The sequence below is a fragment of the Lactuca saligna genome, chromosome 6 (assembly GCF_052625555.1).
Source record: "Lactuca saligna cultivar CGN05327 chromosome 6, ASM5262555v1, whole genome shotgun sequence".
NCBI classification, from domain to species: Eukaryota; Viridiplantae; Streptophyta; class Magnoliopsida; order Asterales; family Asteraceae; genus Lactuca; species Lactuca saligna.
Genome location: NC_136422.1, coordinates 72772934 through 72790428, shown reverse-complemented (window position 1 = coordinate 72790428; position 17495 = coordinate 72772934). Strand labels below are relative to the sequence as shown.

Genomic DNA, 17495 nt, shown 5'->3' with positions numbered 1-17495 from the left:
CCATGCAAATCCATTCCATGTATCCATGCACATCACTTCATGTCTAGATCTCCCTCTCTCTTCTTGTTTCGGCCGAGAGCAACACCCACACACACACAAAACACTCACAAACTCTCACTAAATCACTCAAGGCTACTCTCTTCTTCTCCATCCAAAATCTCGAAATTTTGGAAGCATTCAAGGAAGTTCTTCCACAAAATCATCATCTAAGGTAAGGTTTTGCTTGGATCTATGACTTGTATTCCTTGTTTATCAAAAATCTCTTCCTAATCCATGCAAAAATTGTGATCTTGCACTCTAGAAACCCCATAAACTCGAAAACTTCATCAAGGAGTGCAAAGGCCAAAAATCACTTCATTTCTTCCATTCTTTCTTCAAAAACCGAATCAACACTCAAGGTGAGTTTCATATCCCCTTATTTTCGGTTTTTATGAGTTTTTGTGTGGGAGAATACAAGCAAAAGTGTAGATCCATCATTATGTGTATGTTGTGGTTGATTTCTATGCTTATATGTATGTTTTGTATGCTTTTGATGATAGATCTAGTATGAAATGCTAAAAACCGAGACATATACCTTATTATAGCATAAAATATACTACTACATTGCAAAGTATACTAAGAAAATGGCCAAATAGCTTGACAACACTTAACTTGGGCTAAAAACTCATTTTTTTGACATAAAATGTTGAAAATACAAAGTTAAAGGGCCTAAAGTGAAATATTTCGAAATCTGATGGGTGAGATGAGTCAAAACAGTTTACACAATGTATTTTCTGAAAATATACCATTTAGAGGGTTAAAAACATAAATTCCAAGCTTATTGGGCTAAATATGACATTTTCGGCCCAATAAGGCCCAATATGCGAAATTTTCTAAATTGGAGGACCAAAACTGCATTTTTCTGTAAAACAGTGGACTATAAGTGTTCCATGTGCTTTTCAAAGGTTTAAAATGCTTTTCAAATTTAAAAGGGACCAAAGTTGTAAAAATTTTCCAAATTGGGTCAAAAATGTAAAAGTTGCGAAAAAGAGGGGCTATAACCGAGAAAACTGAAATTTCAAGGACTTAAACTGTTTCCTATGATAAATATGCTGGAAAATACTTATTTCAATAATTTTTGGTATAAAAATATCAAGAAAATTGATTTAAGGACCAAACCGGAAAGTTTTTAAATAAAGGGGTGAAAAGGGTAAATTCTACAATTAAGGAGGGCTGAAAACAGAAAATCTTCAAGGCTAGTTAATACATGCAATTTGACCAATTGATGGTACCACGCTTGTCGACGAAATACAATACACTACAATACCAAAAGTCGTTGTTAAACGAATTGGTTCGGTCTCGAACCAATAAAAATCCAAAACCACTAACACGACGACGTTACGACATTTCGATTCATAACTAATAACGATGGAGAATTCACTATACATACGAGTGTGCGCAGACGTCTATGCACCATCTTTGGGCCCAAAAGTGTAAAATCTTGTTCGTTGAGCCTAGCTAGCCCAATGACCTGATCTTAAGGCCCGAAGATCTCTCTCTCTCTCTTACGAAGTGTTGGGTTTTACCGATCCGACATAACGTAACAGGACTTTCAATGGCAAACGTGTTGTTGGTCCCCAAGGGTCCTTCAGTGCTGCTAGTAAAGTCGGTAACTCACGATTGCGGGTTGGGCTTCGGGCCCTTCGCAATTGCATTTGTCCTGAACGACACGGGGAAATACCGAGGGTTTCGCACCTTCTCTCCTTCCCTCCGGTCGTGGGATTACACAAGTCCGGGAGGATCGAGTTATGTGAAGAATTACGAGTGGCACCTAAGGGATCGCTTGTAAGGTTGTCGATTGGACGTTTTCATTAACGTACGTCACAACACTTCACCACCCATTGTACTCTCAATGCCTCCGGAGCTCAACGATTCACTCTAACGAGACGAAACAACGGTATACAAACTAAGTAATACAAAGTGATAGGAAAACGTCGGGTTTTCCTAGGGTTTTTCAACAATTACAAATTATGAATTACCAGTCGAATTTTTCACAACTCTTACGCTTACATCTATAGAATTCAAACATGCATACTCATGGATCAACACATATTTTTACACTATTCTATTATTAGAAAATATCGGATTTTCTGATGGGTTTCAAACATTACATTGGATTTCAAACACTACTTATGAACTCACCAACATTTTGTATGTTGACGTTTTTCAAAATACTTGTATTCTCAGGTAACAGATAAGGTGACAGATGATTTATACTCTATGATGTTTTGCTGTGGTTTAAGTGATGTTGAACAGTTATTTGGAGAATGTAACGTTTGAACAATGTAACAAATGTAAACACTATCGGTTGTAATATTCCAAATGTTGGTGATGTTTATGTTATGTTTCAAGTATATGCATTGTGATGGTATTCAATGAGTCACAATAGCCCTCGGACGTTTCCGCCGTCTGGTTCGGGGGTGTGACAGGTAAGGTGGGTTGCACCTGATCCTACATCGGCTTGGAAGGAGAACAAAACATCTCCTTATAAGGGGTGTGGATACCTTCCTTATCACAACGCGTTTTAAAGCCGTGAGGGCAGCAGATCCCATAAGAACTTTGCAGTTAAGCGTGCTCGGGCGGGAGTAGTACCGGGATGGGTGACCCCCTGGGAAGTCCTCGTGCCGAGTGGCCCAAAACGGACAATATTGTGATACGTGCCAGAGGGGGTGTTACAGATTGCATCAATTCACTTTGCCTAAAGTAACTAAGATTGGGAATTTTGAAAAAAAAAATGTTTAGTTACTTTATATAGATTCATTATACTTATTAATGAGGAAACGATTGTCCTATCCTACCTGTTCGGTTAACGACCCTCTACCAATCAAGGAAGCGGTAGGTAAGAGTGGATACCCATTAAACGGCCATTTTGTAGGTCATAACCTTATACCCCCTTATAGATCGGCTTCGTGAATGAGGCCTACTGACGGCAAAACTAGCATTTTATGTTTTATATATATATATATATATATATATATATATATATATATATATATATATATATATATATATTATTAAGGATATTGCCCATTTCTTGAAAATTAAGAGGTACAACATATATTACCTCATGTACAATAATACTAAGCATTAACTTATTACACTACACGGATCATATAACTATTACACTACACACTAATCTTACCCTAATCTCCTAAACACAGCCGCCATCAAACCAATTCTCATCGTCTCCACCAATGATGCAGTGTTCTCCATTGATGTCTTCCACCGAAGGTCCACGACTGCCGACTTGCCCCACCAAAGAAGTAGTGACCTCTCTCTCTCTCTCTCGATCTTGATCTCGATCTTGATCTCGATCTCGATCTCGAACAGTGAGTTACATCCATCAACGCCTTCTGTTCACGTTGATAAGCTACTTCCTCCTCCGATAAGAAGGCTGTCGGGCAGGGCTTTTTAACGTATATGGTCTTAAGCTACTTACCTGCTTCCTTCTCCGGTTATCCTGACCTCACGCTGATGCAGAAGACTTCACGACAAGTTTTTGTTTCTTGGCGACGGCGTTTCCCCCAAAGCTGTTTGCCACCTGCTTCCCGTTGAAGCCCACGCCTCCTCCTTTCCCTCCAGGTTTCCTCCACCTCTTCCCTAACGAGTCTCCTTCTTCTGCCTCCTCATTACTCAATGTTATACTTTTTGTCGACCCCATCTTCTGTATTTAAGGTATGTATAATTTCAGATCATAGGTTTTCTATTAGTTGATTCTTGTTCTCACTCTATGCTGGAGATGATCAATTTATCGTTTTTTTACTGGCTTTGAAAGAAAGGCGATTGTTGTTCCCGTTTATTTGATTCTTGGGTCTTTTCAACAAAAGATATATGTGTAGATTTCAATTTGGATTCCAGTTCATGAGGTCTGCTTCGATTTTGCTCGTAGTTTGTGTATATACTATTGTCCCTCTCCCCCAATAAGAAAGGTGATGTTGTTTTTATCTTATATTTGTCACTTCTTGATCATTCCTTATTTTCATCTTTTCGGTCAGCTGACATCGCGTCCAACTGGAGCACCGTATCACACCACTTATTTCTCTTCGGATAGTTCTGTGGCTTCCATGGGAACGAGGAGGATGATACGAGGGAGGCAACAATATCATCCCCTACATGTTTGAACCGTAAATTAAAGGGATTATATATTGAAATTCGAATATGCAACTTTGAATTTCAGTCATCTCTCTTCTCTTCTACATCAATCCTGATTCTCTATTAAATTTTTTAGGGTTTTTAATTGAAGCTACATCTTCATCTTAATCTTCTTTGATGAAGTTGGGGCTTTTTTCTTAAGAACAACTAATTTGTTGCAGAAGGTAAACCTCTAATTTTTCCATTTCTCATTCCTTCGATTATTTATTTTTTGTATTTTGTGAATTATTATATGTAAGTTGAATTCAATTTCTGAATATGTACAGGAATTTAAGGTATTGTATTAGGATTGGATCAAATAAAGTGTATCGTCATATTGAATTGTAAGGAAATTTATGATTATTGTTTCGATTATTGCTTTTGGATAGATTTGGTACTAGATAGCTTTTACGAGTATCCACTTTTTATCTGTTTAATTGTAGGAATTGGAAATAGGTGATCTTCCTGTTATTTTTCAAAATTTTGTTATATTGGTAATAGCTTTAAAAAGTATAAGGATTTGGTTTACAAATTGATGACTTTGTTCAACTGTTACCTATTGATGCCATTAGTATTATCAATTGAATGGGTGAATGTACACAAGGAACAAATTATCAATTATTAGTTTTGAATTTCATTTAACACAAACAAGCATAGGTAAACACCTTATATACACGTTCTTCTTGCTCAGTGTTCAATAGGGTATCTAGCTCTTTTTGATATGTTATCCACTGGTTTGGTTTCTGGTACTAAGAAATGACCTTTCTTTTCCATGTTATGTAAACAAAGGTTCTCTGGTTTGGGTTTGATAGACTTGAATGTGAGGTAGATGTCTCACTATGAATGCTCTACTTGGGTATCAATTTGGTTTCTAGCTGTGGGATATTGAAGATGCAAACACCATTTATAACATAGTTTCCATATATGATAGTCTTCTTTTCCCTATGAAGCTGTTGGAGGTGATATATTACATGATGGTTGTTGGCTACTTAAGGACGTCTTGAAATCTTTGATAGGAATACCTCTTATGAGAATAAGCAAGAAGAATCACATGCATGCAGGTCGGTTTCTTAATATTTTCGGTCTGTCATATAAAGTGAGCTAAAAGTGCTTCAGTTTAGTATCGATGTTGGACCATGATCTTTGACCGTATACATTCACAGGGTATTGCAGGTTCATTAGGTGATCACGTGATGAAAGAGTTTTGGAGGTTACAGCTGTTTAGAATGTTTATGAAATAGGGTGATAACCAGAAATCCCACGCAAGAAGATCCAAGAATATGATTCTAACAGGTTGGTGATGGGGCATTATAAAAGGATTTCTGAACTACCCATCAAATCGTCATAGCACAAACCTTTCTCTTTTGTAATATGTAACTTTACATTTACTTAATTTCTAACTCGAACATCCAAATGGTATAGTGCATGGGAAGTTAGACTTGATGACTGTTGATTAAACATTGCAGCTTAATTTTTTTATTAACAGAAACAATTTTGATTTAAATAACCTTTTGACCCAAACATTGGCTTTGGAGATTGAAACATGTCATATGAATCCAATTAATAAGAGCTTAAATACACAAAATACTTTTTTTTTTTCTTTTTAAATATTCGAGTGGTTTCCAAATTCTTCATTGATGAATGTCTTTTTTGGTGCATTTGGTGGCAGAATCAACCGACTGTAGTGATGTGTTTCATCTATGATTTTTTATTCTATATCGAGTTACTAATATATTAAGTAACGCGGCAAGTATCTTCCTAAAATACGCAAAAAAAATGTTCATCTTGAACGTCAACCCACCTCTCTGCCACCTCATCAGGCATTTAGGTACGAATCCATTAATTATTTCTGAACTTACAATAACTACAATTGACGGTCGGTTACTACATGTTCTTGCTTTATCCATAGATAAATATCCATAACTAGATCCGGGTCCGATTTGAATTTCATCGTGGGGAGGAACTTACTTCATTTCAGCCAATTTCTATTCCAGTTACACAACAACGATTTACTCAAGTTTCTGTGTCAACAAGTTTGTTCCATATGTACGTAATGAAAGATTGTTTATTCGATAGGAGGTACAATATCATTTTTAAATATCAAACATCACATACTTTTTATACATTAAACTACAAAATTATTTTAGTTGGAGGCATCAAATGATCCTTGTGTTTGGAAACTGTGGAATCACCAAAATACAAAGAGCCAAAAGACCCGAACAAAATTATTTTGTCAAGAACATTCGATCGACTTTGAAAATTGGGCGAAAACATATGGCTTTGTAAATTCCAAAATTCTTTATGTTCCTCAAGATTGAGGCATTATGAGATAGAGTAAATTAAACGAATGGTCCTTATGGTTTGCGGTAATTTGCATGTTTGTTTTGTAACTTATTTTTTTAACTCGAAAGGTTCTTAATGTTTGTTTTTGTTATGCATTTGGTTCCTACTATTTGTTTTGTTACGCGTTTGGTCCCTCTCCTACCCAAAAAGACTATTATTTATATAGGGAAAAATAGTGAGATAGGTAAGGTAAAATGAGAGAGATAGAGTTGGAGGAGTGTTTATTTAAATAAATTAAAAAATCAAGGGAAAATAGGTTTTTTAGGATGCTAAAAAATTAGGAGCATGGCATTGGGTAAAATTTACTACTCTCTCATGGTAGGTTATTTTTTTTCTCAATATTCAGTTGTTTATATATGAATAATATTTTAAAAGTTTATGAGATAGTGACAAGATACTCGGGAAAGGAAAAATTAAACAGAGAAAGTGAGATTAACTGAGGTTGTTTGGATATAGGGTTTATAAAATTGGAGTGACAAAAAAGTTACAATTTTTTAAAACAAATTTTTGATGTGGTATTAGGGCTTGTATGCATGTCAAGTTGGTGTATTGATTTGGGACTTCTGTTTCTGGTTTGACATCCTGCAAATATTTCATTCATGAATTATTTATATAACAAGCAGCAAAAAGAAAACTACAAATTTATTCAAATAATTTTCATTTTTTAAACAGAACATTATTCATAAAAACCAATTTAGTAATCTAAAAATAAGTATGATTGATAGGTTTTTGATATTTTGACCACCGAAGGCATATATTGCAAATATTTTAACCATTATTCGTTGTCAATGTTTTAAAAATAAGTTAGAACCGGCCGGTCAAACCAGTTTGACTCGGAACTAGAGATGTAAGCGGTTCAATTCAAATCAGTTTTATGCATATTTATGAATCGGAATGAACCGGTTGGTTTTACAAAAATCTGATTAAACCGGTTAACTAAACCACCCGAATCGGTTAAATTTGGTTAAATTGAATAAAAACACATGAGAATGAAACATTTTACATAACAATCTTTGGTCATTTTTTTTATATTTATTTAGATTTCTCTAAATAAACTATATTTTGTTTTAGTATTATATGTTATTTTCTTTTTAATGCATATGGATTGATGTAAAATTTATGATTATGTGTTTTTTAATGTATTTGTCAGCCGGTTTATGTATATTTTTATTCTTTGAACATATAAACATCAAATTCTTGATTTATTGATGTATGTATGTATCTATGTATGTATGTATGTATGTGTGTGTAGGAAAATAGGAAAAAACATTAAAATTATAGAAACGGTTGGTCTGACAGTCGAACCGGCTGAACCGGTCATTATATCAGTTCAACTTAAAAACCGATTTTTAAAACATTTATCATTGTTGCATTATGTGGATACCGAGTGGATCCAATTGCTGAAAAAAAAAGTATTCACCGTTGCCGCGTTGCAAACACTAACTTTATAAGTAAAAATAAGTTTTTCCAAAAAGCCATGAATTCCTGACATTTCTAAAAATGCAATAAGTACTTTAAAGCAATCTCAAATACGTCCTAAGTACCATGTCTCTATAAATTATTTTCCTTTAAAAACTAATTTCCAGAAATACAACCGACACCCGACGCTTAGCGCGGGTAAACGGCTAGTATATATATATATATATATATATATATATATATATATATATATATATATATATATATATATATATATATATATATATATATATATATCTTGTAATAATATAATAGTATAAGGTTGAATTTTAAACTTATAAAATTCTAAGGGTTTGAAATTTAAATAATTCAAAGTTAAACTTTTAATCAAAAAATTTAAATTTAAAGACTTGAGGGAAAGTTTTGAACTTTTCAAAACACAAATGATCAAATAGCAAATAATTCAAAAATAAAACAATTAATTTAATAATTATCTAGATTTGACCTAATCAAGATTAAGATAATTTACCAATTAATTTAAATAATCATCTGTTATCATATAAGGAAAATATTATTCAAATAATTAGAAATTATCTTTAGTTTTGGCAAGGATAATCATAAATAAACAATAAAATTCAGATTTTATAAGTCAAAAACGATTTAGGCAATTATCCTTAAGCAAAACAGCATAAAATCCCGAAAATCTATTTGTCTGACGACTAAACTCGTCGAGTCCATGTTGGAACTCGTCGAGTTCATCAGACAGAAGGCATGAAAATCGATTTTAAAGTATGAACAAATAAACAAGGTATCAATACAATAGAAACCAAACAAAGCTCTGATACCACTAATGGGTTTAAACCACAAGAACATCCTATGTGCTCATGTAAACCCTAATGCTTGGATCTAGGTTTCTCTAATTGTACATGCATTCATCCAAGACTCTGAACCCTAGATCTAGCATACATATCACAAAATTAATGCAACTAAATAGATCTAGAAGATTACCTCAATTACAAGAGCTTGAATCTTTGGCTTGATTGTTGATCTTCTTTCTTGAGCTTAGAGTCACAAGTGTAACTCCTCTAATGGCTTACAAACACCAACTAGCAAGAAGAAAATTATGAGAGAGAAGGAGGGATGCTAAAATTGGCCTAGGGTTTCTCTTGGGATCAAGTGTAGCCGATTTTCATAGCCCTAGGGTCATATTTATATTGTAGGCTGCTAGGGTTTCAGTCTAAACCCTAATGGACAACTTAGTCACCAAACAGCCCATGGAACCTTCTGGAATGGGGCCTTGAACGAAAATATGATGATCCTTCATCATAATTTCATTCCCCCTTAATCCATTAGGTTTCCCAGCCCAAAAACTTAACTATCATACATTTGACAGTTTATGCCCCTTTATTTAATTAATCTCTTTTAGTCACCAAATTAATTCCTAATTAATTTATGACTAATATTAATCAAATAATATGATTTCTCTTTTAATATATTATTCTTATAATATATTAATAAATCATAATATCTTCTTTCTCTCTATAAATTACCTTGTCAAGTTGCTATGGTGAAGGCAACCCAAAAGGACCATGCACAACTGGGTCAAATACTTACCAAATATAGTTACGGGCTTGGACACTAATCCAACAACTTGTTCATTGGATGGGGATGAACTCAACGAGTTGTTCATACAACTCGGTGAGTCGGATGAAGGTTCATTCGTGGATGTTTTAGAAGTAGAACTCGACGAGTCGTTGCTAAACTCGACGAGTAGGGGCGTGAAGAAGGACAAGTGACTCGACGAGTTGGCGGCCCAACTCGACGAGTGAGGTCAACTGGAAGTTGACTTTGACTTTGACTTCGTTAGGGGTAAAATAGTCATGTTACCCTAAGAGTATTTATCAGTGTCTGATTAAGTGTTTTATGGATTTATAGCCGGAGGATCACTGGAGCAGCAGTCAGATATCTGCTAATAAGCTTTTCAGCAGTTAGCCTTACAAGGTGAGTTACCTTCCAGTAGAAATGGGTCTAAGGCAAGAATGTTGGCCCACCAGTAGGAGTCGTATGTTAGATGATTGTCTTTGTAATATTTATCTAGGTTTGCTACTACCTTATATGTTATGTGCTAGTATGGTACGATGTTATATGCTAGTAGCAGTAGGGTAGATAGTCCCCGAGATTTCCGGTCGATAGGACCGAAGGGGGTAGTCATACCCTGTCATGCTAGATAGAATATGATTATGTGTTACATGTTATGTGGTAGTAGTAGAGGGGTGAAATAGTCCCTTGTATCTGGTCGAGAGGACCGAAGGGGAGGCCAGCACCCAGGTATGCTAGGCAGTATCCGGTCGAGAGGACTGAAGGGGTAGGTCGGGAACCCAGTTATGCCTGACAGTATATGTATGTTATGTGATTGTATGGTATGCGGTTGTCACAACCCAAAACCAAGAACGACGGAAACGTTCTGGGGCGGAGGACGTCATGTATAGTATCACAACAATGAAAAGTAGTAAACAAGCAACAACATCATCCATTGCATTAATAATATAATTATTATACATGTGTGTTCTGTCAAATTTTGATAAACACTAAAGCATAAATCAAAATGAAAGATGAGTCTTGAACGAGCTCCATCTTCTCTAAATCTTGCATCGGTACCTGTCTATTGATGACCTGAGATTTTTGGCAGAAAATATTTTATTCTCGGAATGAACTCTAATATCATAGAGTATTGGAATAACAGTGTTGGACAAAACCATAGTGCATCCACTCTCCTGATATCTTCTTAAGTGCTAAACCTAAAATACTCAAACTTATACCCAAAGTCTGAAATTTCACTGTAACTGTTCTAACTTCTATTGGCTTGACATGGTTTGTTCAGAATGGAAATTTCGGGTTGTCACAGCGGTACGATGGGGGAACTCACTAAGCTTCGTGCATACAATTTTCAGTTTTGTTTCAGGTACCTTCTCAGCGAAGGGGAAAGAGTTGGCGCGGTAGCTGCATATCATACACACACGTTGGATTTCCACATTATGAGATTCTTGGAATTGTAATCTGACATTGTTATATTATGGTTTGGTTTTCAGACATGAGATATTAGTTTTATGAAATGATATGTCTTCACTATGTTTTCTTATGGAAGTTTTATAAATCAATTAATTAAAAATGAAAATTTTGAACTCAAAATTTGGGATGTTACACTAGATCTTAAATTTGATCTAATGGATGTGAAAACAACGTTAATCTAAGTGTTTCTCTCCAACTCTCACGTTAGAGCATTTGTTTTAGCCAGACCTCTTAAGATGACCTTAGACCCAATAAATAGATATTACATAGGAAATCAGTAGAGTGATTCATAAAATAAATTTGCATTTTTTCAAAGAGAAAACAATTATTGAATGCCAAAACTCTACTAATCAAGAGAGTCAATGAAAGATTAAGACAATGTTTGTTTTTTGTCTGCAAATTTACGTGGTCTTTTCTGTTTGTGCCACGCAGACAATGCACAGACATTAGTTTTCACAGACTGTTTGTTTTGTTTGAAGACTGCAGACCTAAAAATGTCTGCGCACCCTCTTTTTGGCACAAATGTGGACCAGAATCTTCTAACATCTTCAGACATCTTACAGCCTAAAAAACATATATATCTTTATTTTTTTTTAATTTATATTTTTTTTCCAACTTTATTAATGATAAAAAATTTGAAAAAAAAATTACAAAACTTAAAAAAAAACGTTTGACGATACAAACATGATATTTTTGACAAATTTATAAATAATGATTTATTACAACAATAGTCGTTTAAGTTGTTTATATAAATATGAAAAAAAAAATCATAATATATTCTTATATTGTTTTTGCCAAATTTTGTAAAACATTATTTAATATAGTATCGTCAATTTCTCGAAAAAATATTTATGGTACGTTTTTAATGGATTTAATTGAAAAAACCGAAGTTTATTTCCATCCATTTATGTATCAATTTCTTTGATTATGTTTAGTAATAACTTTGCAACCAAAGTTGGTTTTTATCAAATATATATGTTAATTTATACCATTTTTATTTTTATTTTTTATACAATAATACATAAAAGTTGATATAGATTCGTTAATTATTTATAACAAATCATAAAAATATTAAAAAATCACTTTGAAATTTAAAAAAATCAGTTTATTTAGAGTTCAATTTATTTTAGTAGCCCCCACAGATGTTAAAAAAACAATCTTCTTTTTTCAGACTCCAAACGTTTGGTCCACCTCTTCTACTGCAGAGGTATACAAATATGGTTCACAGACTGCATACATTTTGCCTTAGAAATTAAGAGACAAGGATAAAGTGATCGAAGATTTAAAGACGAAAAGAAATAATGCATGAAATTATATTTTTCGTATATTGGTATCACATACATAGATATCTGATAACTACAATATAATGATAATATCTACCAAAAGGGTGTTTTGGGAGTTTTTATTTAAAATGATAAACATTTTTTTAACTTATTAGCTTATAATAGTATGAAAACATAATTTTCTAAAAAATGTTTGAATTAACTTATATGATGTTTAAACGCTATAAGGTGATAAATATTTTTTAGTGTTTGGCAAAACGACCAAAAAAAAATGTTTCCTAAAGATTTGTGGCAGTTATAAGTTATAATGAGTTTTGATAAGTTAAGAAAAATAACTTTTCAAAAATAGCTTATCTTCCGTTCCACATTGCTATAAACCATTTGTAAAATGCTTTTTATCCAAACATTCATTTTAACTTATATGGTAGTAAGTTAAAACCTCATTTTTATAAGCTTAACCAATTGCCCTCTAAATTCAAACTAACAAATAATAAAGGATCAATTCAAAGTAATAAAATAAGAAATTCCACATATTTAGAATATCCATCTAAGCTAGAAGGTGTTATTTGAATCATAATCCAAGTCAATTTTGCAACAATTTTTCTAATAGGTAAATATATGAATCTTATTGACACACGTCAACCACGAAACAATTATTATTGGACTTTTGAGATTGAGCGTAGTCGGAAAACAGTTGTATAAATTTTTTGGGAACATTTAATCATAGTTTAAAATAACAGCTTGGATAAAAATAAAAGTTTTGATTCTTGGTGTAAAACGGTAGAGCACACTTGAAAAACAGGTGTTAATGGTTAAGTGAAAAAAAGAAGAATCATTATATATCTCTCCTAATTAAGTTGATTAAGCAAAAAATAAAACGTGTATCCTGATTGATAATTGTATAGTATTTTTGGTTGGGTGTACAATTGGGTACCATTTACACAGTGTGACTAGAAGAAAAAGTATAGAAAATGTATGGAATCAGGGATGATGATGAGAGCGCAGTTTGTTGGCTACATATAGCAAATGACTGATATTTGTCGTTGATGGATAACTCTGAAGTAGCTTCAGATTGGCTGTGAAATCACCAGCAAGCAAACGCCTCCTCACAAGAATCAACATCGCACAACAAACGCGTAACAATGTCTCCTGCCAATTCCCACTCATTACAATTTACTTAATTACCAAATTCACATACAATACAAGGAGTGAGTTGAGTTGAGTTGACTCACTTGTGGACCTTCAGGGTCGCTTAACAGGGTGTCCCATATATGAAGACTGTCTGTGAAAATGAATTCTTGTGTCAACAGAAGAGTGATCCATCTAAATGCATAGAATTGTGGGTTCACCTGCCATACACCCAACAACACAATCCCAGAATTGTCATGATTGCCTAAATTTGTATATTACCAATAACACCTTATTAAACCAAATAAGAATTTGTTACTTTTGTGGTGATGTCAAGATGTCTCCATAGCTCTTCATCATGTTCCTTCAAGAGGAGTGACAGCTTTAAGATGGTTGAACGGATGCCAACAACACTATTATCAAGTTGCTGAACAAAATTATCACGAATCCCACTTAATAACTCCACAAAACAAAAGAATGTGTCTGCTTCAGCATTCCTCTGCACAAATAAATAAATAAAACTTCTAACAGTTGTATGCCCTTCAGATATATCTCTCAACACTTACAGAGTAATCCTCATCAGGGTCATTTTTGAACACATAGAACAAAGGGGCCAATATTTCATTCATCCCTTGCACATATCTTATCCCTGGATTCAGCTTTGCGTAAACCATCAGTATATTTCTCAAAGAATCCTGAAAAGGGTAAAAGATTAATTGCTTAGCCATAAATCTTTATCATAATTTCTGTAAGATGAAAAGGATCAAAGGAGAGGGTAACTTTTTTTTCTAATTACCTGATTGGCTTTTGAAGAAGCAGAGTCACCACAGAAAAAATCGATGTCTGGATGAGTGCGTTTCACATCACGATCTATCTGATCAATGATTTCAGTATCCTACAATTCCATAAGTTATAGACATTAAGTGCCTCTTTCTTTTTGACTTAATGGGGAGAGATATGTTTCAATCTAGACCTGATAACATATACATATATGTTTTATGAAATTATACCTGAAAGAACTGATTCCAAACGCTAGTCTTCCCTAAGCTTAAAGGGTGCTCTCCATGAGGTATTTCTGACCTTGGAAGTAAACCCTTGCCTTCACTTGTGTTTTCACCATTTTGAAGAGATGCAGAGTCTTCCAGTTTCCTTGTGATTTCTGACTGACTAGCCACAGAAACTTTTAGCAACTCGAATTTGGTGCAAACAAATGCAATTTTAGAAAATATTTAGCATCTCTTTGAAGAACATATTATGTGGATTGTGAGATGGATGATTGCATTAAGAAAACTTACTGGATTCATCAAAAAATCCTCTTTAAATTGATTGTATTGAGACCTCTTCTTAGCTAACTCTGAGGACCAAAGCGCCTTATCACAAGGAAGATAAGCTAACAACAGCTGAAACCATAAAAGAGCTAAAAGTTAAACCTCTTAATCCAGATTGAACAATGGTAAGTGTAGAAGAACGTTGAGATCACTTCATATTTGCAGAACAAATTATGCCTCACAAATCTACCATGATTAATTTGAGAGGAAAACACAAAGCAAATCCATCCAAGATAGAATTATGATTTAGGTCATTTCATAGAAAGGAAAACAAGCAGCAAGTTCTTCATACCTTCCATACAGTTGAACGAATGCCAGCACTATCCGGAATCCCCTCTGAAGCAAGTCGACGCAGTTCTCGCATGTTTATAATCTTCCTCGAAAGCTGCATTTTACAAAGTATAAAACTGCGATTAATATGTGCTTCTCGTATCATCACTAATTTTGTAATCCTCTTTATCGTTCTTAGGTGCGAAACTCAATTAACAACTATAAATGCTACTAAGAGTTTCGATAATTTTACAGTTTCGAGAAATTAAAAGCAAGAAATGATGATGGTTCTGTAAGTAAAGAATTAAACGAGGTCTAACCGCTTGTATTAGATTGGTTTGGCGAGAAGCGTCTTCGACAGAAGAACTAATGTCATTATCACTATCGCTGCTACGTGTTAATGGATCCCTAAAATCCGTCCTTGGAGTGCGTGCGGGTTTAGTCGGAGGTTCGGGCCTGATAAAAGTGGGAGGCGGAATCGGAACAGGGGGTTGAATCACAGTAGACGAATTATAGGAATAAACGGAGGAGGATTTGGAAGTGTAACTGGCAAGGAGATCGTGGTGTGACGAAGAAGGCGGAGGCGGCGATTGGGATCGTGATTTCGACGGTGGAGATACGACAGGGGCTGGAGAAGACAACATAGAATTGTTGAGCCAATCTGGAACTCGTTTCTTCACCATTAATTCGGGTTCCTTCTCTGGCTTCTCAGCTAGGGTTTCGATACTCTCAGTGTTGGTATTTGTGTGTGTGTTGGTCTGTTGTTCTTCCGAGATGATCGCAGGCTTACTGCTATTGCTCCGGCTTTGTGTCATCGTTCTTCCTCGAAAATCGTCAAATTGCTTTCTTCAGTGCTGTCACGTGACAATTTCTTGTTTCAATCAATAGTCACGTGATATAGCGAAACTTGTTATGCTTGGTTTCGTAATGACTATCGTTCGATATCTATTTGTTCATATTGGAAAATCTATACAGAAAGCCATTTTTCTAAATATCCATTTTTCAAGTTAGAGAACTAGATGGATGATTACTTACATTGAATCTTTGATTTACTAATAGAAACATAGAATGTATCGGATGATCTATCTACTTAAATCTCTCTAAATCGTCACACGTTTTCTTCTTCAAGCTCAAATTGTTTCCTATGAGGAGAGATTGTGAGAGTTGGGGATAAAACTCTTTAAATCTTGGCACTTTCTCTTCTCCAAGCTCAAATTGTTTTAAAAGAGGAGAATGTGAGAGTTGGGGATTTCAAGCCACGAGTTTAGACTTTGGGAAAACAAACCATTCAAGTTCTTATTTCCCACTTTAACCCTAAATAACTCCAATTTCTCAACTAGCTTTTATATTTACATCACTAACGCCTTAGCATTATTAGTCCATTAAGGTTAAAATACGTCAAATGCAAGTTAAGTATGACTTTTTCTAAGTAAGTAAGATATTTTCTAAATTTTAATTGCTTATTCTCTATATTTTTTTTAATTAATAATGAACTTCCAACATAACTATTTTATTAATTTTAATTATTTCTAATTTACTTGTTTCATATAAATTTCAATAAATTTTAAAAAATATCCTTAAGGTGATGATTGTATATAGGATTAGACGAGGAGGTGCGCTTAGCATAGTGGCAGAGCCAGAGTCAACGTAAATAAGTATTCCTAACCAATGGGTTCGATTTCTTGGTTTTTCAATTTTCCAAACTCAGTTTCAGGAACACATTTATATTAAGGAACGCAAAATAAACAAATTTTTTCAGAAAAATTTATACTATTAAATTTTTTTTGAGAGGCATATCGGGATACCCCAGGATCCAATGTAGATCCGCCAGTGGTCATTGGCATGGTTTCAATAAGGGGAAGGGTTAAGAGAGTTATCTTATGGTTCTTTTATGTGTATGGGATACATCATGAGTGTTATTAGAGAGATAAAATTATGGTGCAAGTTTGAACATATGGGGTTCTTATTAAGGTTATTCATATTTTGATCTAACTCGCCTAGGGACAAAAAGAATTTGAATAAATATATATGGTGGATTTACAACATTATATTGTTGATAGAACGAAGAAAGAGACGCTTGTTGGAACTCATCCATATATACCCATGCATATAAAAAATTGCATGAAAATCTTGTTCATAATCTAAGCCACCAACCCATTTCCTTATTTGAACATGCATGCAACCTCTTTATTTCTCTCTTTTTCACATATCCAACGTTCGAATTCCCAAACCCAATACTATAATACCTTAATAAAAACAACTCACACGATCAAGCCTATACCATAATAATATCTCTACTATAACACTTATAATTTTTTCCACGAACACACAAAAAAAATGATAGCTCTCTAATCTTCTATTCTTGTAAGTTTCTCGATTTTCCAATATATAACTATTACCATTATTATTTTTTAGTCTTTCTGGGATAATAAGGAGCCAATAAGGTTGACGAAACGCGAGACTCTCATCTTGGGTGATTAAAACA

At 34.1% G+C, this 17495-nt stretch overlaps 1 protein-coding gene across 1 annotated transcript; it reads right to left on the bottom strand.

Moving 5' to 3' along the window:
* Positions 1–13145: 13145 nt before the first annotated feature.
* On the bottom strand, positions 13146–16315 carry LOC145001657 (uncharacterized). The gene is made up of 9 exons (XM_078961010.1): positions 15331–16315; positions 15033–15125; positions 14708–14812; positions 14423–14575; positions 14209–14307; positions 13979–14107; positions 13732–13911; positions 13517–13633; positions 13146–13433 (listed from the first exon to the last, which is right to left on the bottom strand). The coding sequence occupies exons 1-9, from the start codon at positions 15823–15825 to the stop codon at positions 13266–13268; spliced, it is 1539 nt and encodes a 512-aa protein (XP_078817136.1). The 5' UTR covers positions 15826–16315; the 3' UTR covers positions 13146–13265.
* Positions 16316–17495: the final 1180 nt, after the last annotated feature.

Coding starts and splice junctions, on each gene's coding strand:
- LOC145001657 (XM_078961010.1), bottom strand. CDS start 15,825: ATGACACAAAGCCGGAGCAATAGCAGTAAGCCTGCGATCATCTCGGAA. Junction 14,308..14,422: donor TTTGGAATCAGTTCTTTCAG/GTATAATTTCAT, acceptor ATGGAATTGTAG/GATACTGAAATCATTGATCA. Junction 13,434..13,516: donor GCGACCCTGAAGGTCCACAA/GTGAGTCAACTC, acceptor GGGAATTGGCAG/GAGACATTGTTACGCGTTTG.